Raw genomic sequence first — 25,094 nt, 5'->3', positions numbered from 1 at the left:
AGGGAAAACCCCGTCAAAAAAAAAAAAAAAAAAAAAAAAAGAAGAAGAAGATAGGCAAATGTAGCATTTGGGAAGAAATTGGTACACCACTTTGTCCAGTTGATGTAAACAAGTAGGGGGAGATGGGTTTGGAGAGCCAAGTAAAGAACCAATTTGGGGGCCTTAAGTGCTAGGATAAGAGTTTTGAGGAGTCTTTAAAGCAGGGCGGTTTTTCATAATTCACATATAAATTGAGTTGTAAGGGTAGAGAAAATGACAAGTTAAAAAATAAACACACTTATTCAGATGTGAGATTGTGAAGGGCTATGCCCTAGTAGTGGTCCTTGAAAACTTTATAGAAGAAACAACACTTTGCTTATGGGCTAAATGTGGTAGAAAAGGAAAAGTAGAAGATAAGAATGACCTCAAAGTTTTAAAATTGAGAGACTGAAAGAAAGGCATGCTTGGTAAGAATAGAAAAACTTGCAGACAGCTATTAATAGTTTAGGATGAAAGATTTCAGTTTGAGGTATACTGCCTTTAGATGGCTACCGTGCCTCCTGGTGGAGTTGGAAATCGAGGCCTGAAACACAGTGAGGATTGGAGACAATTGCAAAGGTGATTATCTGAAGTTATGAGTAAGTGACACCTCTGAGAAAGACTTCACATTAAATCTGTGGGTCAAGAACTAAGCTTTGTCATTTGCAACAGCATGGATTTACCTGGAGGACATTATATTAAGTGAAATAAGCCAGGCACAAAAAGAAAGACCACATGATCTCATTCATATGTGGATTCTAAAAAATTGGAACACTGAAAAGCAAGAGTGTAGACTGATGATTGCCAGAGCTGGGGAGGGAAATGGGGAGATGTTGGTCAGAGGACACAAACTTTCAATTGCAAGGTGAAAACGTTTGGGGAATCTACTGTAGAGCACAGTGACTATAATTAATCATACTCTATTCCATAATTGAATATTGCTAAGAAAGTAGATTTTCAGAGTTCTTACCACAAAAGAATGATGTGCATGAGGTAATGCATGTATTAATTAGCCCAATTTAGCCATTCCACAATGTATACATATTTCAAAACATCACAATGTATACCATAAATATATACAATTTTAATTTGTCAATTAAAGAAATAATTTTTTCATTGGAAGAATATACAAGATTTTTTAAAATGAATTTTTAAAATAAGATGTAAAAAACAAAACCAAAAAACTAGCACTTTTCAGGAGCTGGAGAAGAAAACAGATTTGTGAAGGGAGTCAGTACAGAAACAATTTGAAAAATGGGCAAAGGAAGAGGTAGAGAAACGAGGCAGTAGAGAAATGAGACAGCATAAGAAAACCAAGGAGTGATTTTCCAGAAAGGGTAAGCTTCACATTCGAATTTTAACACATCCATTGCAGCCTTTACAAAACCATCCTTCAAGATTTGAAAAATAAAATCAGAGAATAAAGCAACGGGACAAACTGTGTGAAAAAAGTTGTGTTAAATTGGGAAAATTTGAACATGAAAATAAATAAGACTGGGTGTGGTGGCTCACACCTGTAAATTCCAGCACTTTGGGAGGCCAAGGCAGGGGGATCACTTGAGCCCAGGAGTTCAAGACCAGCCTAGACCACACAGTGAGACCCCATCTCTACAAAAAATTATTTTAAAAATTAGCCAGATATAGTGGCACATGCCTGTAGTCCCAGCTACTTGGGAGGCTGAGATGGGCCCTTGAGTCTAGGAGGTCAAGATTGCAGTGAGCCATGATTGCACCACTGCACGCCAGCCTGGGTGACAGAGTGAGACCACAACACACACACACACACACACATACACACACACACACACAATAGCAAAAGGTGATCACATACTGAATAAAATAGGAATCCATTACAGTTGTGTTCAAACTGGTCAAAAAAAAAATCAAAAAACACTACCCTAAAAATGTCAATCTACATTATTAAACATTGATGTAATCCTGAAGACACTGGAAGGTATATCAGTTATATGACCTTGAATACAATGAACAGAAAACTCAATTCAAATTAGCTTAAACAATATAACTGGATGATTGTTGGCTCATTCTCTGAAAAGACCACAAGTCAGGCAGGTTTTAGGGTTGGTCGAATCTGAAGGAAAACATCCACAATTCTTTTATTTCTACCTTCCTGCACCAGCCAGTCACATCCTCAGCCTGATTTCTCTAAAGCTATGTGCCTCCGTGTTTACACCTGGGCTACATCCTTCCCTAAGAGAGGGCACCTCTCCCAAACCTCCCATGATTTGTGTCTTAGGGAACCAGCCACTGGGGCCAGGGGAAGGCTGTAAGCTGACTGACTTAGGCACTCATTACTGAACCAACCACTATGGCCCTATGCCCTACATTGAAATCACTCTGAGGGGCCCTAAAGCAATCAGGGCCTGCCTCTGGATGTGGGGTGAATGGTCAGTCTCACTCAACTTTGGGACTGGTTAGGTAGGATCTGCAGATAGATACTGAATGTATACATTAGGTTGTGATTGGCCAAGTCAAAATATCAGTGGCTTAGCTGGGCATGGTGGCCTGCACTTGTGGTTCCAGCTACTCGGGAGGCTTAGGTGAGATCTCTTGGGAGGTGGAGGCTGCAAAGTTCTAAGATTGTGCCTGTGAATAGCCACTGCTCTCCAGCCTGGGTGACAAAGCAACATGCTCTTAAACAAAAACATCCAGTGGCTTTTGAGTTTTCTGAAGTCTGGAATTTTGCAGTCCGGATAGATATGGTAGCTCTGCCCCATAAAGTTATTTGGACCCAGGGGTCTCCTTCTAGCTCACCACCCTGATGACATTCCTGGGGTAGAGTCCTAATTCTCATTATACAAGGCAGGATTTCTGCTCCAGGAAACAGGATGGAGGAAGTGACAAAAAAGGAGTACAGGGGGCACATTTGAAGGAAGGTTCCTAGGAGCTGTTAGCATTACTACCCTTATCACATGGCCATACCCACCTGACAAGTAGGCTAGGAAATGAACGTTTTTTCTTTTTTCTTTTCTTTTCTTTTTTTTTTTTTTTTTTTTTTTTGAGACAGAGTCTCATTCTGTCGCCCAGGCTGCAGTACGGTGGCGCGATTTCCGCTTACTGCAACCTCTGTCTCCTAGGTTCAAGTGATTCTCCTGCCTCAGCCTCCCAAGTAGCTGGGATTACAGGTGTACACCACTACCACCTGGCTAATTTTTGTATTTTTAGTAGAGACAGGGTTTCACCATGTTGGCCAGGCTGTTCTTGAACTCCTGACTTCAAGTGATTCGCCTACCTCGGCCTCCCAAAGTGCTGGGATTACAGGTGTGAGCCACTGCTCCCAGCCGGAAATGAACTTTTTTCTGAGGTGGCCATTTGTCTGGCTAAACATTCTATTACTGTGCAAAGCAAGGAAATAAATACTGGGGGACAATAGGCACTTTCGGCAACTTGAATAAATGAACCTATTAGAGTTGATTGATCTAAGCCTAGGTGACAAAATTAGTAAATTACATGGGAGAGTAGTTATTCATTTATAATCTGTCAAACAGGACAGGCAAGATGAGAGAAAATTTCCAATTCAGGCCGGGTGCAGTGGCTCATGCCTGTAATCCCAGCACTTTGGGAGGCCGAGGCGGGCGGATGACAAGGTCAGGAGATAAAGACCATCCTGGCTAACACAGTGAAGCCCCACCTCTACTAAAAAAAATACAAAAAAATTAGCTGGGCATGGTGGCAGGCACCTGTAGTCCCAGCTACTCGGGAGGCTGAGGCAGGAGAACGGCATGAACCCGGGAGGCGGAGCTTGCAGTGAGCCAAGATCTCACCACTGCACTCCAGCCTGGCAGAGCGAGACTCCATCTCAAAAAAAAAAAAAAAGAAAGAAAGAAAGAAAAAAAAGACAATTCCTAATTCAGAGGAATGAAATAATGAAAAGGGAAGAATAAATGGTAAGTTAAAATAACTCTGTTTATATACCGTTTCTGCCACCTAACAGTTGGGCAATCTTTAACAAGTTGCATAGCCTCAATAAGTATATGATCTGTCTGTAAAATGGAGATAACATCATCTACTCTACAGAACTGGGAAAAGATTGAGACAATATTTGTTAGGTGCTTTGTAAGCAATAATGCTCAGACAGATCACAGTTATTATTAGTAATAACAAAGCTTACAATGATGTAGTAAATATTTTAGAAAACATTGATTAAAAGTGATATGAGACTTGTTATCTTTTAAAATCACTTTTTAAAAACATATTGAACTTGTAGTTAATTTTTTTTTAATTCTCACTATTTTTTCCCCTGCTGGTCAGGTCTCATTTGTTAAATTGTGTATCCAAAAAGCAGTTGAGCAAATATTCTCATTGTATCATAACAAACTCATGAACGCAAAGCCAGAAACTTCAGATTAAAAATAAATTTTGATTCTAATATTATAATATTTATACATTCATTTTTATAGCAAAATAAATTTCACAAAATTATAATAAATTCAATAAATGGAGTCTCAAATTTTACACGTACTCTCTTTTGCATAAAGAATAGGAATTAGCTTAGAAAAGGATCTCACTGGCTTTGTGTAGTGCATTTACAAGTTATAGTGGGAAGAGCAAAGGGGCTAGCCTCATTTCTACTACACAATGGCCTCACTGCAAAGTAATATCTTGGTTTGCAAGGCAGCCATAAGGTCAGGAGATTGGTTACATACAGGTAGATTAATTAAGTGAGCGTATTGAGATGAGAGCTGGGTTTTTCTCTGTCACAAAAGGGAATTAACAGTTCAGAAAGGGAGAAGACTAAACCTGGAAGCAGTGATCTCCTAGTAGCAATGATCACACCCAGCACCCAGATAGAGGCTTCTGAATACCATTCTCCACTAACAGAATCCAGAAATCCTTGAAGAAATGGTTGATTTTAGGACTGGAACAAGGACAGTACAAAATGTTCCTGGAACATCTTGTTTATCACAAAAGTAGGAAAGCAGTCAAAGAATGATGAGGACATGTTAGAAGAAGGAGTCCTAGTTTGAAGGGCTTCCATTAGCTAAATCTGGAACAATTTGAACATCAAAATAAATGATAGCAACAGATTATCCATTGAATAAAATAGATAAACAAGGAAGAAGGAAAAGCTTTTTTTTTTTTTTTTTTTAAGAGACAGTCTCACCCTGTCACCCAGGCTGGAGTGCAGTGGCACAAGCATGGCTCACTGCAACCTCGAACTCCTGAGCTCAAGTGATTCTCATTCCTCAGCCTCCCCTGTAGGTGATGCTACAGGTATGCACCACCATGCCGGGCTAATCTTTTGTTTTTTTTTTTTTCTTTTGTAGAGATGAGGTCTCACTATGTTGACCAGGCTAGTTTCGAACTCCTGGCCTCAAGTGCACCTGCCTTTGCCTCCCAAAGTGCTGGAATTACAGGCATGAGCCACTGTGCTAGGCCAAGTAAAACTTTACCTTATAATAGAAAGCCAACTAATAAATGTAGAAAGAATAATGGGATTAGAATAGCATCATTTGTCAACCATTATAGTAATAATTGATTTAGGAAAAAACCAATAATGGATGCTAAAGCCAGTAGGGAAGTGGGGACTGGGGAATGTGATGAAGAACGCGATATTTATATAACATAAAAGTAGCTCTCGCCGGCCCCCACCAAATGCGGAGCAACCCGCGAACTCACACCGGTTTCTCTCCATCCTCAGCCTGCGCGCCACCATCGCCGTCATGCTGGCGCCGCTCTCCGCCGCTGCGCGGTGACCGCAACCGCCCGGGCCGGCCCTCGAGGCCTCCTGCATTCTGCCCCAACCTCCGGCCCCGCCGCGGCTATCCAGTCAGTTCACTGCTATTCCCATGGGTCACACGAGACAGATGAGGAGTTTGATGCTCGCTGGGTAACATACACCAACAAGCCAGATATAGATGCCTGGGAATTGCATAAAGGGATGAACAACACACTTGTTAGCTATGATCTGGTTCCAGAGCCCAAAATCATTGATGTTGCTTTGTGGGCATGCAGACGGTTAAACGATTTTGCTAGTGCAGTTCGCATCCTAGAGGTCGTTTAGGACAAAGCAGGACCTCATAAGGAAATCTACCCCTATGTCATCCAGGAACTTAGATCAACTCTAAATGAACTCGGAATCTCCACTCCGGAGGAACTGGGCCTTGACAAAATGTAAACTCCATGGCTTCCCAAGGATTTATTGATATTGCTACTTGAGTGTAAACAGTTACCTGGAAATACTGATGATAACATATTACCTTATTTGAAAAAGTTTTCCTTTATTAAGTACCAAGCCATGTGATGGTAACTTGGACTTTAATAAAAGGGAAATGAGTTTGAACTTAAAAAAAAAAAAAGTAGCTCTCCACAAAATACTTATTCATAACTTTTAACCTAGTAAGTACAAAATACTTATTAATTAATTTTACAGTGAATAAATTCGGCAGACACCATCTTAACCAAGTGATAAAAGTCAACACTGATAGAAATAGAACAAATTACATTGTTGCCTTCTGATGCCGCATTGGGAAGAACATAGCATCACTTCTGTGGTATGTCTCCACAAAAACCCACTACCAACAAATAACCTGAATCTAACCATGAGAAACTTAAGGCAAACTCAAGTGTAAGGACAGTCTACAAATTAATTGCCTGTTCTCTTTTTAACTGTCAACATGAAAGACATGGAAAAACTGAGGAATCTCCAAGTTGAAGGAGGTTAAAGAGACATAACAATTAAATTCAACACATGATCTTCTATTGGTTCCTGGGTCAGAAAGGAAAGTGTGATTATAAAGCACATTATGGAGACAATCAGTGAAATTTGAATGCAGTCTGCAGCTTCGATGTTAGTATTGTATCAATTTTAATTTATTGATTATAATGATTTTACTGGACTTTTATATGTTTTATATACAAAATGAAAGAGAAAAAGATAATGTGGTAAAATGTTAACAATTGATTAGGGAATCTAAGTAAAGGATACAAAGAAGTCTCCAAATTATTCTTGCAATTTTCTGTAAGATTGAAATTACTTTAGAAGAATTATTTTTTAAAAGCATAATGTATCATATAAAATATATTAAATTTCAGTTCCCTGAAAGTTATAGGGCTTCTAGAAACATGACAATGAGAGCATGGTTTTGGATCTCCTCAAACCCCTACATATAAACAGAGAAACTAGACAACAAAATTAAAACTCATGGATCACATTTACAGCAAAAGAAAATGGCAAGGCATTCCCCCAAACCACAGAATACAAGCATATGGGGACACATCACCATCAAGCACAAGACCTGCATGATGTTGGAGTGTGTGTAAGAGATAGGAAAGGGAGCCCATGGGACATTTGATAGACTGAGAACAGGAGATTCCAAAGAGCAACAGGCATCACTGGAAAGCACAATGGATCAATCTGTGAGTGGCAACTGAAACTGGAAGGGGTTTTGCCCATTTTAATTGCAGATGAGCACAAGGAAACCCAGTAAAACCTAAAGGGGTGGGGACATTCTAGACATTCTAGCCCCTCTGAATTTCCAATACTGTCTGTCCAAATCTCACTTCCAGGACACAGCTCAGAAAGAAACTGCTGGGTGTGTGATCAAAATCGATCAGGATAGGGACAACACATAAAAAGGAGATCCAGGCCGGGTGCAGTGGCTCACACTTGTAATCCCAGCACTTTGGGAGGCCGAGGCGGGTGGATCACCTGAGGTCAGGAGTTCAAGACCAGCCTGACCAACATGGAGAAACCCCGTCTCTACTAAAAATACAAAATTAGCCGGGTATGGTGGTGCATGCCTGTAATTCCAGCTACTCGGGAGGCTGAGGCAGGAGAATTGCTTGAACCCGGGAGGCGGAGGTTGCAGTGAGCCGAGATCGTGCCATTGCACTCCAGCCTGGGCAACAAGAGTGAAACTCCATCTCAAAAAAAAAAAAAAAAAGGAGATCCAGATAAAAAGTAAATAAGGAGAGCAGAGCTAGGAAATCTCAAAACTGCAGACAGCTATATATTTAAAACTTTACACAAAAGCAAAGAAGTACCTCAGTGATGTTAGCAAAATCTCTCTGAACCTAGCCACGATTTAAAAGTTCAGAAAAACTAATTTTACTTAAGAACGAACAATAGAAAAATACTAAGGTCAAATTCCAAATTTACTAAAAGGAAAAAAGAGAAAATAAGGGGCAGAATAACATTCCCACAAAAAATAAAAGTACAGCATAAAGACATACTCAAGAAGCAGATCAAAACTATAACATGGAAAAAAAAAAAACCCAAATAAATAAAACCCACTATAATGTGGCCAGACGGAATGACTCATATGGCTCATGCCTGTAACCCCAGCACTTTGGGAGGCCAAAGCGGGTGGATCACTTGAGCCCAGGAGTTCCAGACAGCCTGGGCAACATGGCGAAACCCTGTCTCTACAAAAAATTAGCTGGGTGTGGTGGTGCACGCCTGTGGTTCCAGTTTCTCGCGGGGCTGAACCAGAAGGATTGCTTGAGCCCAGCAGTTCGAGACCAATCTGGGCAACATAGGGAAACCCCATCTCTAAAAAAAGGAGAAAGAAAAAAAAAAATTATAGTAATAATTAACACTAAACTAGAACAAAAGGCCGGGCGCAGTGGATCACACCTGTAATCCCAGCACTTTGGGAGGCCGAGGCGGGTGGATCACAAGATCAGGAGATTGAGACCATCCTGGCTAACATGGTGAAACCCCGTCTCTACTAAAAATACAAAAAAATTAGCTGGGCATGGTGGCGGGCATCTGTAGTCCCAGCTACTCGGGAGGCTGAGGCAGGAGAATGGCCTGAACCCGGGAGGTGGAGCTTGCCATGAGCCAAGATCGCGCCACTGCACTCTAGCCTGGGCTACAGAGTGAGAGTCTGTCTCAAAAAATAGATAAATAAATACATAAATAAACTAGAAGAAAAAAGGGAAACCCACTCACATACATACACAAAATGCCTTAAGAGAAGTAGTAGATGAAAGGAGGAAGTTGCCTGTAGAACTAAGACAAAATAAAATTTAAAAGGGAGGCAGATGATAGAATATAAAGGTTATATGATCTGACAGGGTAGCTATGATACAACAATTTAAAACTGGGGTAAGAATGGGGATAACATGCAAAATTGTTTACCATTTTCAGTAGTTGACGGTGATTATATTATGAATATTAATTGTCAGTAGTAACATGTTGTTATTCTAAAATAACTACTACTATTATTCTATGACTGCTGGTTTTATGTGGGAAAAAGTAAATGAAAGTCATGAAAATTTCAAATTCTATCATCCCCTGTTACCTTGAGAACTAGGGTTCTTGGCGTGGAGGAAAGGAGATACAGATGTAATACAGAAGTTAACTAAAAACCTTGTAGTTATAATTTAAAATGGAAATGTTAGCATAAACTCCGGAAAGGAAATAAATCTCTGGGCCCCAAAAATCACTCAAGCTGGGAACTGCTTAGGGCAAATCTGCCTCCCCTTCTATTCAAAGTCACCCCTCTGCTCCCTGAGATAAATGCATATCTGATTGCCTCATTTGGAGAGGCTAATCAGAAGCTCAAAAGAATGCAGCCATTTAAATCTTATCTACCTATGACCTGGAAGGCTCCTCCCTGCTTCCAGTTGTCCTGCTTTTGCCTCAAGTTGTCCATCCCACCTTTCCAGACTGAATCAATGTACATCTTACACACGTTGATGTCTCATGTCTCCCTACAACGTACAAAACCAGGCCAGGCACAGTGGCTCAAGCCTTTAATCCCAGTACTTTGGGAGGCCGAGGCAGAAGCATCTCTTGAGCTCAAGAGTTCAAGATCAGCCTGGCCAACATGGCAAAACCCTGTCTCTACTAAAAGTACAAAAATTAGCCAGGTATGGTGGTGCACACCTGTAATCCCAGCTACTTGGGAGGCTGAGACAGGAGAATCATTTGAACCCAGGAGGCGGAGGTTTCAGTAAGCTGAGATGGCACCACTGCACTCCAGCCTGGATGACAGAGTGAGTCTCAAAAAAAAAAAAATTCCAAAAGCAAGCTGTGCCCCTACCACCTTGGGCCCATGTTGTCAGGACTCCTGAGGCTGTGTCACAGGTGCGGGTCCTCAGCCTTGGCAAAATACGCTTTCCAAATTAACTGTGAACTGTCTCAGATTTTTGAAGTTCACAACTCATAAGACATTATACCTACTATATGTAGTTCTTTCCACTGAAAAGACTTAGAAACAGTCACTCCATTGTGGTCTTGAAATGTCATTTCCCATTAGAAGAAACCAGGGTTTCTTGGAGAAATGGCTGATTCCAAAATTCCAGGGTTTGGTTTTTGGTCATTGGTTTTAATTTATTTTATTGTTAATTGACAAATAATAATTGTACATATTTATGGAACACAAAGTGATATTCTCTTTTTTTTTTTTTTTGAGTCTCGCTTTGTCACCCAGGCTGGAGTGCAGTGGCACCATCTCAGCTCACTGCAGCCTCCATTGTCCGGGTTCAAGTGATTCTTATGCCTCAGCAGGAGGTTCACTCTGTCACCCAAGCTGGAGTGCCGTGGCCCGATCTTGGCTCACTGCAACCTCTGCCTCCCAGGTTCAGGCTATTCTCCTGCCTCAGCCTCCTGAGTAGCTGGGATTACAGGCATGTGCCACCACGCCAGGCTAATCTTTGCATTTTTAGTAGAGATGGAGTTTCACCATGTCGATCAGGCTGGCCTCACGATCTGCCTCATGATCGGCCTCCCAAAGTGCTGGGATTACGGGCGTGAGCCACCGTGCCTGGCCCCAAAGTGATATTTCAATTCATGTATAAATTGTGGCATGATCACATCAAAGTAATTAGCATATCCACCATCTCAAATATTTATTGTTTCTTTGTGGTGAGAACATTAAAAACCCTCTCTTTTTAGCTCATTTGAAATATACGATACATTATTATTAGCTATAGTCACCTTGCCGTGCAGTAGAACACCAGGACTTACTCCTCCTATCTAGCTGTTACTTCGCACCCATTGACAAATTCTCTCTCCTTTCTGGTTCACCCCCCACTACCCTGTCCCTAAGGCTCTGGTAACCACCATTTTACTCTCTACTTCTAGAAGTCTGGCTTTTTTAGATTCCACATATAAGTGGGTCATACTGTATTTGTCTCTCCATGCCTGACTTATTTCACTTAACATAATATCCGCTAGGTTCATCCTTGTTGTCACAAATGATAGAATTCCCTATTTTTTTAAAGGCTGAATAGTACTCCAATGTGGATATACATCAAATTTTAAAAACCCATTCATCTGTTGATGAACATTTGGATTGTTTCTATATCTTGGCTAACATGTATACTGCTGCAATGGACGTGGGAATATAGACATTCTTTCAGCATACTCATTTCATTCCCTTTGTGCACACGCCCCATAGTGGGATTGCTGGATTTTATGGTAATTCTATTTTTGGTTTTTTGAGGAACCTCTATACTGTTTTCCAAAATGGCTGTAGTAATTTACATTCCCACTAACAGTGTACAAGTTTCCTTTTACTGCACATCCTCACCAACACTTGCTATCTTTCATCTTTTCAATAATATACAATCTAACAGGTGCGAGGTGACATCTCATTGTGGTTTTCATTCGCATTGCTCTGATAATTAGAGATGTTAAACATCTTTTCATATAGCTATTGGCCATTTGTATGTCTTCTTTTGAGAAATAGCTATTCAAGTCCTTTGCCCATTTTTAATAGGGTTACTTGATTTCTTGTTATTGAATACTCTCAGGTCCTTGTATATTTTGGATATTAACTCCTTATCTCATGTATAATAATGAGTTCTTACAGCTTAGTATTTCTAAAAATGACTTCTTGAAACATGCATTCACAGGAGGTTAAGAAGCACTATTCTGGCTGGGCATGGTGGCTAACGCCTGTAATTCCAGCACTTCGGGAGGCCGAGGCAGGTGGATCACAAGGTCAGGAGTTCAAGAACAGCCTGGCCAACATGGTGAACCCTGTCTCTACTAAAAATACAAAAATTAGCCAGGCATGATGGCGAGCGACTGTAGTCCCAGCTACTCAGGAGGCTGTGGCAGAGAATTGCTTGAACCTGGGAGGCAGAGGTTGCGGTGAGCCAAGATCGCGCCATTGCACTCCAGCCTGGGTGACAGAGCGAAACTCTGTCGCAGAAGAAGAGGAAGAGGAAGAGGAAGAGGAAGAGGAAGAGGAAGAAGAAGAAGAAGAAGAAGAAGAAGAAGAAGACGACGACGACTATTCCAAAAGAGAAAAATGAAGTTTAGGTAGTCAAATAAGTCAAACAGATTTCTTTATTGTGTAATATCTTAAAGTCTTTAATAAGCTAATGTATATTTTGAAGCATTAAAAAGGGACTATAATTGCATTATTTCCAAAATTTATTTGACCATAGTTTTTCCTTTTTTAAGGACACAAGTGTAATATCTTTGTTAAACAAGATGTATGCCTATCTGTAACAGCAGCAAATAAGGGGTTCTATTATGCTTATTATTTTGTAACATATTCTGTTCAGTCAGGTCAGAAACTTTGTTCTACTTATTACCCTATTCCCAATGCCTAAAACAGTGCCTGATTCACAGTAGCTTAAAACTATTTCGTGAAAGAATGAATGATTTAATTCTCAGCCTGGAAAGCAGGTAAGATTAAAGACCTTTGGTCAGAAATCAAATGAAATTCAGTTGTAGATTTTGTAGAAACTCGGAGTAATGGCTTCATTAACAGATTGCCAGTCTGTTAAGTAATTCTCCATGCTGTCCTAATTGCAGCCTAATGTGTATCTTCACTGCATTTCCAGCAATAAAACTGCAGGGATGGTTATTTAAAGAAACCTATAATATACAAGTGCTAAATTATATTACTCTGATGAATAATGTATAAGTAAACTGCTTCTAGAAATTTGCTCAAACTTTTATTGTACTGTTTGAAAGTTTACCTTTGCACCTTATAGATCTGGGGAGGCAGTCAATGTTAGAGTTAATTAAGATCACAGGCTTTGGGAGTTAGGTAGTGACACCCCATTCTACTTATTTCCTTCTATTCTTTTGGAGGAAATTTTAATCCCACAACATACTGTGACATCATGGCAGAAAAGGAACCAGAGATCGTTGGCTGAATTAATATATGAACCACAGCCTCCACCACAGCAACTCCACTTCCATGGTGTCCCACTCTTCTATTTATTTCAGGTTGGCATTTTGACAGAAAAAATAAATCTCATGAGTACAACCTTGGACTAAAATTAGAGTACTATATTTCATTTCCAGTGCTACCTCTGATAAGCCCTATTGCCATGGGAAAATTATTTAACCTGAAGCGCATTTATTCCTTTGTTTATAACAATGACAAAAGTCTGATACTCAGGGAAACAGATAAAATGAGAACAAAATAGGATAATGTGATATTTTAAAAATCTCAGCATATTAAGGAAGCAGCAGGGCATGGTGGAAAGTGCAGTGGGCCAAAAGAAAATTTGGATTGTAGTTCTGATATGTCACTAGAAGGCTGGGTAGCTTTGGACACATTACTTAACCTCTATGGGTTGGAATCTAGCTGCTAGGTTATCTCCAGGATACCTTCTGACTCTTAAAAAAGTCTAAGAATTTAATTATTACTTTGAGCATTACTGTTGCACATGTCCAAAACTTTTTTGTAAATTGCTTCTTCTACTATCTCATGCTGAAGTCTTTGTGGGGGCCAATAACTACCATCCCTTTCAAATTCTGAATCGAATGATAAAGTATGAAATAAAATGTAGCCTGGATGCAGTGTTTCATGCCTATAATCTCAAAACTTGGGGAGGCTGAGGTGGAAGGATCACTTGAGACCAGGAGCTCAAGACCATCCTGGGCAACCTAGTGAGACCCCATCACTACTAAAAATTTACTAATTTAAAAATTAGCCAGACATGGTGGTGTGCACGTGTAGTCCCAGCTACTTGGGAGGCTGAGGCAGGAGGATCACTTGAGCCCAGGAGTTTGAGGTTGCCATTAGCTATGGTCACACCACTGCACTCTAGCTGCAAGACTCTGTCCCGCCACCCACCCCGCCAACCCCCTGCAAAAAAAAATAAAGTCTAAGACATTAGGGATTGAGTGGAGGCCACATATCATCTTCATTATTAATAAAGACTTGAACAGATAATATGACATTTACCTGTTGGCAGATCGACTTCTTAAAACAACTTCACACTTACAAGACAGTCTTGCCTGTGTAGGTTCAGATATTTCTGGCCTAACCTAGCCTTCTTCCCATGGGGTCAAGTACAGCAGGTCCTTGAATAATGTGCTTTCATTCAGTATCATTTTGTTATAAGGTTGATTATGAAAAAAAATCAATTCCTAGTGGGGTCACTGTCTGTGTGGAGTTTGTGTGTTCTCCCCACATCTGCATGGGTTTTCTCTTGCATCCCAAAGATGTGAGTGAAGTTCATTGGCATGCTATATGGTCCCAATCTCAGTGAGTGTGGGTGTGTGTGAGTGTGCCCCGCGATTGGATGGCATGCTGGCCAGGGTGGGTTTCTGCCTGGTGCCCTGAGCTACTGGGAGAGGTTCCAGCCACTCATTACCCTGAACTGGAACAAGACGGTTGGAAAAGGAATGAATGAATAATACAAATCATTGTCAAGTAAAAATCTGTAAAGTCTGCAAATTTGTATGATTGTCATGCAATCATACAAATGCCTGACAATAATGCCACATAAAAGCACTTGGCAAGCCCACCATATCTGTTATTTATTTATTTATTTATTTATTTATTTATTTATTTATTTATTTTGAGGCAGGCTGGAGTACAGCGGAGTGATCTCAGCTCACTGCAACCTCTGCCTTCTGGGTTCAAGCAATTCTCATGCCTCAGCCACTCGAGTAGCTGGGATTACAGGAGCGTGCCACCGCACCTGGCTGATTTTTGTATTTTTAGTAGGATGAGGTTTCTCCATGTTGGCCAGGCTGGTGTTGAACTCCTGGCCTCAGGTGATCCACTCGCCTCAGCCTCCCAAAGTGCTGGGGTTACTGTCATGAGCCATCATGCCTGGCGTACTGTTTTTGAACTTTGTGGTGGTAGTAGGTGCTCCTTAAAATTTTCACTTTGTAAACATTTATTCCTAGATTTCACCTCCACCACAATGACTGCCATCACTCACTGATTCATCAAAAATTGGGTAAATAATTACCTTGTTTATCTTTATTAATCTTTCTTTAATATATGGTAACCTCACATTTATTTTAATGTTTAATGTTAGTAGTGTTTTGGGTCTTTATTTAGAAGTTTGGTGATGTTTTGTGACAGCAATATGCCATAGAAACTTAACTCTTGTTATATCAATTAGCCCATGGTAAAACTGGTTTCATTATGTATCATTTCGCTTAAAGTCAGTTTCCAAGAACTTATCAACAATGTTATGTGAGGACTTACTGTATAAGTACAATTATAGAATGGAAGAGCAAAGGGAAGTGTGGGCTCCCTGCAGAAAGCTCAGTTCCCAGAGAAAGAAAGAGGATGTAGCTAGGCTGTGCCTGCCCACTATCTTCTGCAAACTCATTAATCAATTACGGTGTGTGAGAGGAGTGAGAGCATGCATAGAACCAAGGGTGTTAAAATAATGCATGATTCTCCACAGCAGGGGAAACATCAAGTTAGGCAATAAAAGTTCTCTGGCCTCCCAAAATACTCAGCTTTTTGTTCGCTTTACCCATTGAGCTTAAAAATTAAGCTCATGGTCAAGATGAGAGAGCTCTTCGCCTTGGACAAAGAAAGAATCAATATGATTTCATTGGAGGCTGCTTTTCCAGTCCCAACTACTGCTATTCCCTCTGACCAAAGCCTTGTCAACAATCATTCTAAAAGTGAATGGTGATTTGATATTTGGCAGAATCCATGACCCCTAAATCCTCAACCAGATAACTACCCCAGGTTCTTGAGATACATATTTAGAGAAACTCTTGACCACTGGTTTCCATAACAGGTTTCAACCAGTAGGCAGAACAAGTTTGTTTGTTACAAGGAATTGGCTTACACAGTTGTGGGGCTGGCTAAGCAAGCCTGAAATCCACAGAGTGGGCAGTCAGCAAGGGAAGATCATGAGCAGGCTGGAACCCTATGGGAACAGGCTAAAGCCTGTTGTCCACAGGCAGTCAGGAAGGAAGATTCAGGAGGAAGGGAGTGCAATTGCAAGTCCAGCTGCTGTTTGGAGTCTCTGAGTTCAGGGGAGATGTAACCCTTCCCTCCCTGCTTTTTAAATAACGGCTTTATTGGAATAAAATTCACATACCATATAATGCACCTATTTAAAGTATTCAGTTGATGACAGTATATTACAAAAGTTGTACAACCATCATGACAACCAATTTTAGAACATTTTCATCACCCCAGGAAAAAGTCCTGTATCCATCCAACCCCCACACCACCAGCCATAGACAACTACTTTCTGTCTCTGTAGATTTGCCTGTTCTGGACAACTCATATAAATGAACTCATAGAATATGTTTGCATCTGACTTCTTTTACTTAGCAAAATGTTTTCAAGGTTCATCTATGATGTAGCATGTATCAGTGCTTCATTCTTTTTCATTGTTGAATATTCTATTGTGTAAATATATCACATTTAAAATAGTATTTATTCATCATTTGAGTTGTTTTCACTCCTGGACTATTATAAATAATGCTGCTCTGAACTTTTGTGTAAAGGTTTTTGTGTGGACATATATTTTCATGTCTCTTGGGTGTATACCTAGGAGTGGAATTGCTGGGTCATATGGTAACTCTATGTTTAATTTTTGAGGAAGTGCCAACCTGTTTTCCAAAATAGCAACACTATTTTACATTCCCACCAGCAACTAATAAGGATTCCAATTTCTTCACGTCTTCATCAACACTTGTTACTGTTTATTTTATTTTATTTTATTTTTATTTTATTTTTGAGACAGAGTCTCTGCCTGTCACCCAGGCAGGAGTGTAGTGGCTCAATCTTGGCTCACTGCAACCTCCACCTCTTGGGTTCAAGCAATTCTCCTGCCTCAGCCTCTCGAGTAACTGAGATTACAGGTGCTTGCCACCACACCTGGCTAATTTTTCAAATATTTTTAGTAGAGATGGGGTTTCACAATGTTGGCCACGTTGGTCTCGAACTCTTGACCTCAAGTGATCCACATGCCTCAGCCTCCCAAAGTGCTAGGATTACGGGTATAAGCCACCATGCCTGGCTTGTTATTGTATATTTAAAAAACTTTTTTTAGCCATTCTAATGGATGTGAAACAGTATCTCTTTGTGGTTTTAATATGCATTTCCCTAATGACTAATGATGTTGAACACCTTTTCATGTGCTAACTGCCCATTCATATATCTTTTTTGGAAAACGTCTACTCAAATCCTGTGTTCATTTTGCAAATGGGGTTGTCTTTTTATTGTTGAATTGTAAGAGTTATTTATATATTTTAAATACAAGTCCCTTATCAACTACATAATTTGCAAATATTTTCTCCCATTTAGTAAGCTGTCTTTTCACTGTCTGGATGATATTCTTTGAAGCACAAACATTTTAAATTTTGGTGAAGTCCAATTTATATAGATATATTTTTCTTTTGTCACTTTGGTTGTTAGTGTCATATTTAACAAATCATTCCCTAATCCTAGATCAAGAAGATTTACTCCTATGTTTTCTTCTACGTGTTTTATAGATTTAGTTTTTATATTTAGATCCATAATCCCCTTAGAAATAATTTTTGTGTACAATGTGAGATTGAAGGTTTAACTTCATTCTTTTATATGTGAATATCCAGTTGTCTCAATCACATGTGTTGGAAAGAGTATGCTTTCCCTCATTAATTATCTCGGCACCCTTATTGAAAATCAGTTGACCATCAATGTAAGAGGGTTTATTTCTGGACTCTCAATTCTATTCCATTGATGTATATTTCTGTCTTCTGTCAGCACCACAATATCTTTATTACTATAGCTTTGTAGTAAGTATTGCAATCAGGAAGTGTAAGTTCTCCAACTTTGTTCTTTTTAAAGATTGTTTTGATTATTCTGGGTCCCTTGCATTTTCATGTAAGTTTTAGGACTAGCTTGTTAATTTCTGTAACAAAGGCAGCTAGAATTTTTTTTTTTTTTTAGACAGAGTCTCGCTCTTGTCGCCCAGGCTGGAGTGCAATAGCACGATCTCAGCTCACTGCAACCTCTGCCTCCCAGGCTCAAGCAATTCTCCTGCCTCAGCCTCCCAAGTAGCTGGGATTACAGGTGCACACCACCATGCCCAGCTAATTTTTGTAGTTTTAGTAGAGATAGGGTTTCGCCATGTTGGCCAGGCTGGTCTTGAACTCCTGACCTCAGGTGATCTGCTTGCCTGAATCTCCCAAAGTGCTGGGATTACAGGCGTGAGCCGCCACGCCTGGCCAATTTTTACTTGTTTCTACTCAATCTGGATGTCTTTTATTTAATGTTCTTGTCCAGTTGCCCTGGATATAACTTCCAGTAAAATGTTGATTAGAAGTGGTGAGACAAGACATTTTTGTCTTGTTCCTAATCTTAGGAAGAAAATATTCAACCTTTGACCACTAAGTATGATGTTAGCTGTTGGTTTTTCTTTCCTTTCTTTCTTTTTTTTTTTTTTGACTGAGTCTCACTCTGTCACCAGGCTAGAGTTCAGTGGCACGATCTTGGCTCACTTGCAACCTTCGCATCCCAGATTCAAGCAATTCTCCTGCCTCAGACCCCCAAGTAGCTGGGACTACAAGTGTGCACCACCACACCCAGCTAATTTTTGTATTTTTTTTTTAGTAGAGACAGGGTTTCACCATGTTGGCCAGGATGGGCTCGATCTCTTGACCTCGTGATCTGCCTGCCTCAGCCTCCCAGAGTGCTGGGATTATAGGCATGAGCCACTGCACCCGACATGGTTTTTCATAAATGCCTTTTATTAGGTTGAGGAAGTTTCCTTCTATTCCTTATTTGTTGATTTATTTTATTATGAAGAGTTGCTGAATTTTGTCAAATACTTTTTCTTCATCTATTGAAATGATCATGTGGTTTTTGTCCCTTATTCTACTATATAGTTTATTACATTAATTGATTTCAGGTGTTAAACCAGCCTTGCATTCCTGGGATAAATTTTAGTTAGTCATGGTGTATAATTCTTTTTTATATGCTGCTAGATCCAGTTTGCTAATATTTTATTGAGAATTGTTGCATCTATATTCAAAACAGATATTAGTGTTTAGTTTTTTTTCTTGTGCTGTCTTTGATTTTGGCATCGGGCCTTATAGAATAATTTGGGAAGTGTTTTCTCCTCTTTTACATTTTGGAAGAATTCGTGAAGAATTGGTTCTTCTTTAAGTGTTTGACAGAATTCACTAGCAAGCCCTGGCCTGGGAAGAGCCCTATTTTAAAAGCCTTCTAACTGATTGAATTAACCACCCTGGATAATCTCCCTTTTATCAACTTAAAGTCAACTAATTAGGGACTTTAACTACAACTGCAAAATCCCTTCATGATAGCACTCAGATTATGTTTGATTGAATAACTGAAAGAAAGTATGTGTATACTATAATAGGACAAAACATCTGCTGCCTCCCTTTCATCTTCCAACTTTTGCAAGAGATCTGTTGCCATTCACTCAAACGGGAAATATACTAGAAAGGGACTTCTGGGGACTGTAGTTCAGCCTAGTCAAGTTTATACATCACAAAGCCATCAATTTCCAAACCCACAAATGCATTAGAATCATCTGAGAATTATTTTTTTTAAGAGATTCTCTCTGTGTTACCCAAGCTGGCTTTCAACTCCTAGGTTCAAGCCATCCTCCTACCTCAGGCTCCTGAGTAGCTACAACTCATGCTACCTCACCTGGTAGGTAGATTTTGGGGGGGCCACAAACCTACTGAATTAGAGTCTCCAGAAAACTTAATTTTTTTATGTATCCAGAAAATATAATTGAACTGGGATTTAAGAATCACTGCCTAATAACAATTATAATGATGCAAATGATAACTAATATACACTGAATCTATGTGCAAAGCTAACCACTTGTATCAATTATATAATTTGTTTTTTACAACAAATAGGTATGCTATTATTCCCATTTTACATATGAGAGAACTGATAATCCAAGTTACACGCTCAAGATCACATGGTTGAACTTGAGATCATAAAAAGGGTAAAGCTTTTTAGTCTCTAACTCTAACCACCAGTTTATAGAAAATGCATGGGGCAGAAGAACATGTTTAATGACACCACAGGAATCAATCAGTAAAATCCAGAATGTTGGAAATTCTATAAGACAAATGACTTGGTTTTTTTCAACAATTGAATTGAAAGGAATAAAATAGAAGAAGGGAGAGACTTGTAGATTAGCACTGTCCTACAGTGCTTTCTACAATGATAGAGATGTTCTGTATCCGTACTATCCATGTGGCTATTTGGCACTGGAAACATGGCTACTGCAACTGAGAAATGGAATATTTAATTTGATTTAATTTTAATTAATGTTTGAATTTAAATAGTTATAGGTGGCTAGTGGCTACAATGTTGGACAGTGCAGTTACAGATTAAACTAAAAAGACAGATCGGCCAAAAGCTCCATGTAGACCTTATTTAAATCCTGAGTCACACAAAATAATGTTTTTCTTTTTTTCTTTTTTTTTTTTTTTTTGAGGCAGGGTCTGACTCTGTTGCCCAGGCTGGAATGCAGTGGCGTAATCATAGCTCACTGCAGCCTCAACTCCTAGGCTCAAGTGATCCTCCTGCCTCAGCCTCCAGAGTAGCTGGGACTACAGGAACACACCACCATGCCCAGATAATTTTTATTTATTTATTTTTTTTTTGAGACAGGATCTTGCTGTCTCACCCAGGCTGCAGTGCAGTGGCATGATCACAGCTCACTGCAGCCTCAACCTCCTGGGCTCCAGCAATTCTCCCACCTCAGTCTCCTGAGTAGCTGGAACTACAGGTGCATGCCACCACCCTTGGCTAATTTTTTAAAATTGTTTATTAGTAGAGATGAGGTCTCGCTGTATTACCCAGGCTGGTTTCAAACTCCTGAGCTCAAGCGATCTTTCTGCCTTGGCCTCCCAAGTTGCTGGGACTACAGGCATGAGCCACAGTGCCTCACCTGTGGTGAATTTAAAAAAAAAAAAAAATCTGTGGAGACTGGGTCTCATATGTTGCCCAGGCTGGAAGTAAAATAATTATTAAACCTTTTTTAATGACACAATTAGGGAAATAGATACTTAGTGGATATTTGTTGAATTTTTAAAGTGTGATAATGGTTTCATAGTTATGCCTAAAAAAAGACTTTACCTTTTAGAAACACATACTAAAATATTTAAGCAGGGAAATGACATGATGTCTGGAATTTGTTTTATATTCCTTTAGAGGAAGGAAGGGAAACTGGGTGGAGTATAGATGTAACAGGATTGGCCATGAATGGATGATTGTTGAGGCTGGGTGATGGGCACATGATGGTACAAAATAATTTTCTCTTGACCTAAGAATTAAAATTTTCAATAATTAAAAGTTTTTTTCAAAAGGCATTTGAGTGATGCTTTTCTCATGCATTACATCATTTAATCATCACCACTGTCTTGTGAGGTAACTAGAATGACTATGTGCAGACTAATAATCTAAGGCTCAGAGAGATTAAGTTACATGGCTAGGATCACACAGCTAGTTAGAGGCTGGATTCAAATCCAGGCTCTCCACCTCAAACTTTCATTCTTCTATCAACCCGTACTTTGTATGATGAACAGTAGAGTCATTATGGATTACTTCATGGAGAATAAGGTGAGAAGAATCAGAGGAATGGATTTAACACCTTTGCTCTCATGCAGAATGATGAATTTGTGGCATGTGCTTCTCTAATAAGGAAGAGATTAACACCAACCCCCAGCTGCTATGAGTTATCATCAAGCATGGAGAAAGCATGCTACTAACAAGGATTGATTTATAAGTTCCAGATGTGAAAAGAGAGGATCTATTAAGTTTTTTCCATATACCATCAAAGACGATAGTAAAAATAATTTATGCTATTAAATTCATTGACTGAAATTGCTCTTTGCAGGACTGAAAGCTTTTATTATCTTCCTTTTCATTCAAAATATAGTCAATAGGTGCTGAGAAAAATTTTTTTACCAGGATAACATCTGAAACAGGGATGAATAATTAACTAATACTTGAATCTTGTTAATACATCTATTGTAAAATTAAATGACTTTTGGCCAGATGCAGTGGCTCACACCTGGAATCCCAGCACTTTAAAAGGCCAAGGCAGAAGAATTACTTGAGCCCAGGAATTTGAGACCAGCCTAGGCAACATAGTGAGACCTTATATCTACAATTCTTTTTTTTTTTTTTTTTTTAATTAGCCAGGTGCGCTGGTGTGTGCCTGTAGTCCCAGCTACTTAGGATACTGAGGTGGGAGGATTGCTTGAACCTGAGAGGTCAAGGCTGCAGTGAGCTGCGATTGTACCACTACACTCCAGCCTGGGCAACAGAGCAAGACCCCATCTCTAAATAAATAAATACATTAATTAATTAATTAAATTTTTTTTGTCCTTAGATCACTTATGATTTCCTAAAAGGCCTATGCCTATTGGGATATGGTGTATGTTTACATTTCATACATAAAAGATTTTGCAAAGTATAACTTTGCCAATGCTTTTAGCAAAGATTTTCACTCCTTGACAATTATAATACAATGAAGTATTTTTCTTAAGCGAATAAATTTACCACTAAATATCTTGTAGGAAATACAAACAAGGTATATTAATAGTAATACTAAGTATTACTCTTTGTATCTAGATCTTTGGTCTTAGGTCTCACTACTTACAGGTGATATCCTATTATAATAGTCAAACTCAGCAATTGAATGAAAAATTACATGTAGCTTCATATCCTCTGAAAAGATTTGCAAAGCTTTAACCAGTTCTATGTCAGAATATAATAAAAGAGACAAAAAACAATGGACCATTAATGACGAGACATAAATAGTAAGAAAAAAAGCTTGTGAAGTCAATCCTGAAACAAACCAAATGTCCTGTAGAATGTTATTTCTAGGCCAAGATAGTAACGGCCTTGAAGAACCTTAGCCTTCTTGTCTAGCACAAATGTCTGCTTCCCAAGCAGCTGCTTTAAATCCGACATCTCCATCATCAAGATCAGTGGTCATTTCCTGCTTCACACCTGAGTTTACCCATTTTGCCTGAGAGCTGAAGTTGGCGGAAGGCAGGAATCAGGGATCAGGGAGTCAGGTAGAGGCTAAATGGCACACACCGATTTCTGGAACACTGAGTGCCAATAATTAAAGAACAAAACACAAATGAGAGATGTTGCAGCACAAGTTGCAACCAAGAGTGCCCTGGAGTTTCCTTGGAAAGAATAGGATATGAATACTTTATCATAAGGGTCTGAGAAGGCTTCATCAACTAGGAATGTCTTTCCATGTGTCTTGAGTGAAGACTTATGTGTTTTCTTTAAATGCATTTTATTTAAAAACTGAGGTCTGGCCAAAAGGGTTTAAAGATTTTCCTATCTTCTAAAAATTGTGAAAACTGAAAAACAAAATCACTATTCCTATGCAGGACAAACTTCTTTTTTTCTTCTTCTTTTTTCTTTTAGAAAAAAGAAGAAGAAAAAAATTCACACATAAATTGGGGAAATACTCAAGGCAAAAATTCTCCATTTAGGTACATATACATGATGAAGTAAAGTAATCCTTACCCTCATAGTCAGGAATAGTATAGAAAACTACTGTTAGATCTTATACTGTTATGAAATATCTTTTACAAAAAGGGTTGAATGTGTAAGATAAAACACCTCTTTGTTTCAGAAGTAAGCACATCATCAGTTTATGTCAAGAAGCCATTCCTGATTTACCACACCTGCTACATTCCTTCCTCACTCTGTAATTTATTTTTTTTTTAAATACAGGATGGTTCAGCAGACGTCACATCTGGGAATCCTACAGATTGGAGTTTTAGTTTGTTTTTAGCTGGATGGCATGACAGAGTTTAATGCCTTGGATAAGCTTACACTGCAAACATTTTTAGCCTGAACTATGTTACATCTAAGATTTTCCTGAGACTTTAAGACTGACCTGATAAGGAAGAAAAAGTCAATACTATTTCAAAAGGAGGAGGAGGAAGATGGGGGAAAGAAACAACAGTTTTGGACCTACCAGATTATCTGTGTACCCTGGACCTGATACAATAATTAATGCTGCATTAGATAACCCAGTTCTGTGCAATGAGCAAAAACTGTCAATGAAAAATGTCTGGCTATTACATACAGTATTTAGTGCAGTTTCCCAAACACAGTTTTCTGAATTTGATTTAGCTTTTGGCCCCTCTTAATACTTGGCAGACAAAGTACAATATAAATAAAATCCTGTTGTAGGATTACCAGATTTCTGGACTATTAGCGCTATTCTTTTTTTATTTCATCATTGTGAAACAAACTGTACTTGCAACTTAAACTGGAATAGCCATTAGTAGCTGGCTACCAAATGCCATTAGTAAATATGCTACCAAAACTAAACAAGACAAAAATAATCTCTAAATATGACCACACACACACACACACACGCACACACACACCCCTCCCCACTACAACACACACAGGCTAGGAGTCATAAAGCAAAGTTTGATAAATTAAACTACTATCAAAAACACAACCTCAAAACAAAAATACCAGAGGCAGAAAGGATGTGAGTAAACAGTGATCTTCACTGCTGACTGAGCAAGAATTATATGATGTAGCCTTTTTTTTTTTTTGAAACAGTTTCCTTCTGTCAGCCAGGCTATTGTGATCTGCAACCTCTGTCTCCCGGGTTCAAGCAACTCTCGTGCCTCAGCCTCCTGAGGAGCTGGGATCACAGGCGCACAACATCATGCCCGGCTAATTTTTTTATTTTTAGTAGAGACAGGTTTTCACCACGTTGGCCAGGCTGGTCTCCAACTCCTGACCTCAAGTGATCTGCCCACCCTGACCTTTCAAAGTCCTGGGATTACAGGCATGAGCCACCGTGCCAGGCCTGATGTAACTGTTTTGAAGAGCAATTTGGCAATATCCAGTAAAGAGGTGTGCAAACCTTATAACCCATCAGTTTCATTT

General features: G+C 39.4%; 1 protein-coding gene across 1 annotated transcript in view; it reads left to right on the top strand.

Moving 5' to 3' along the window:
- Nucleotides 1–6,330, top strand: part of LOC112628394 (cytochrome c oxidase subunit 5A, mitochondrial-like) — a 9,614-nt gene extending 3,284 nt beyond the window's left edge. The window contains exon 2 of the mRNA XM_025391138.1: nucleotides 5,612–6,330. Within this exon, the coding sequence (XP_025246923.1) occupies nucleotides 5,612–6,040 (429 nt within the window). The 3' untranslated portion in view covers nucleotides 6,041–6,330. The remainder of the gene's footprint in view (nucleotides 1–5,611) is intronic.
- The last annotated feature ends 18,764 nt before the right edge of the window (nucleotides 6,331–25,094 follow it).

This window comes from Theropithecus gelada, chromosome 7b (assembly GCF_003255815.1).
Source record: "Theropithecus gelada isolate Dixy chromosome 7b, Tgel_1.0, whole genome shotgun sequence".
Classification (NCBI taxonomy): domain Eukaryota; kingdom Metazoa; phylum Chordata; class Mammalia; order Primates; family Cercopithecidae; genus Theropithecus; species Theropithecus gelada.
This window is presented reverse-complemented; position numbering and strand designations above follow the sequence as displayed.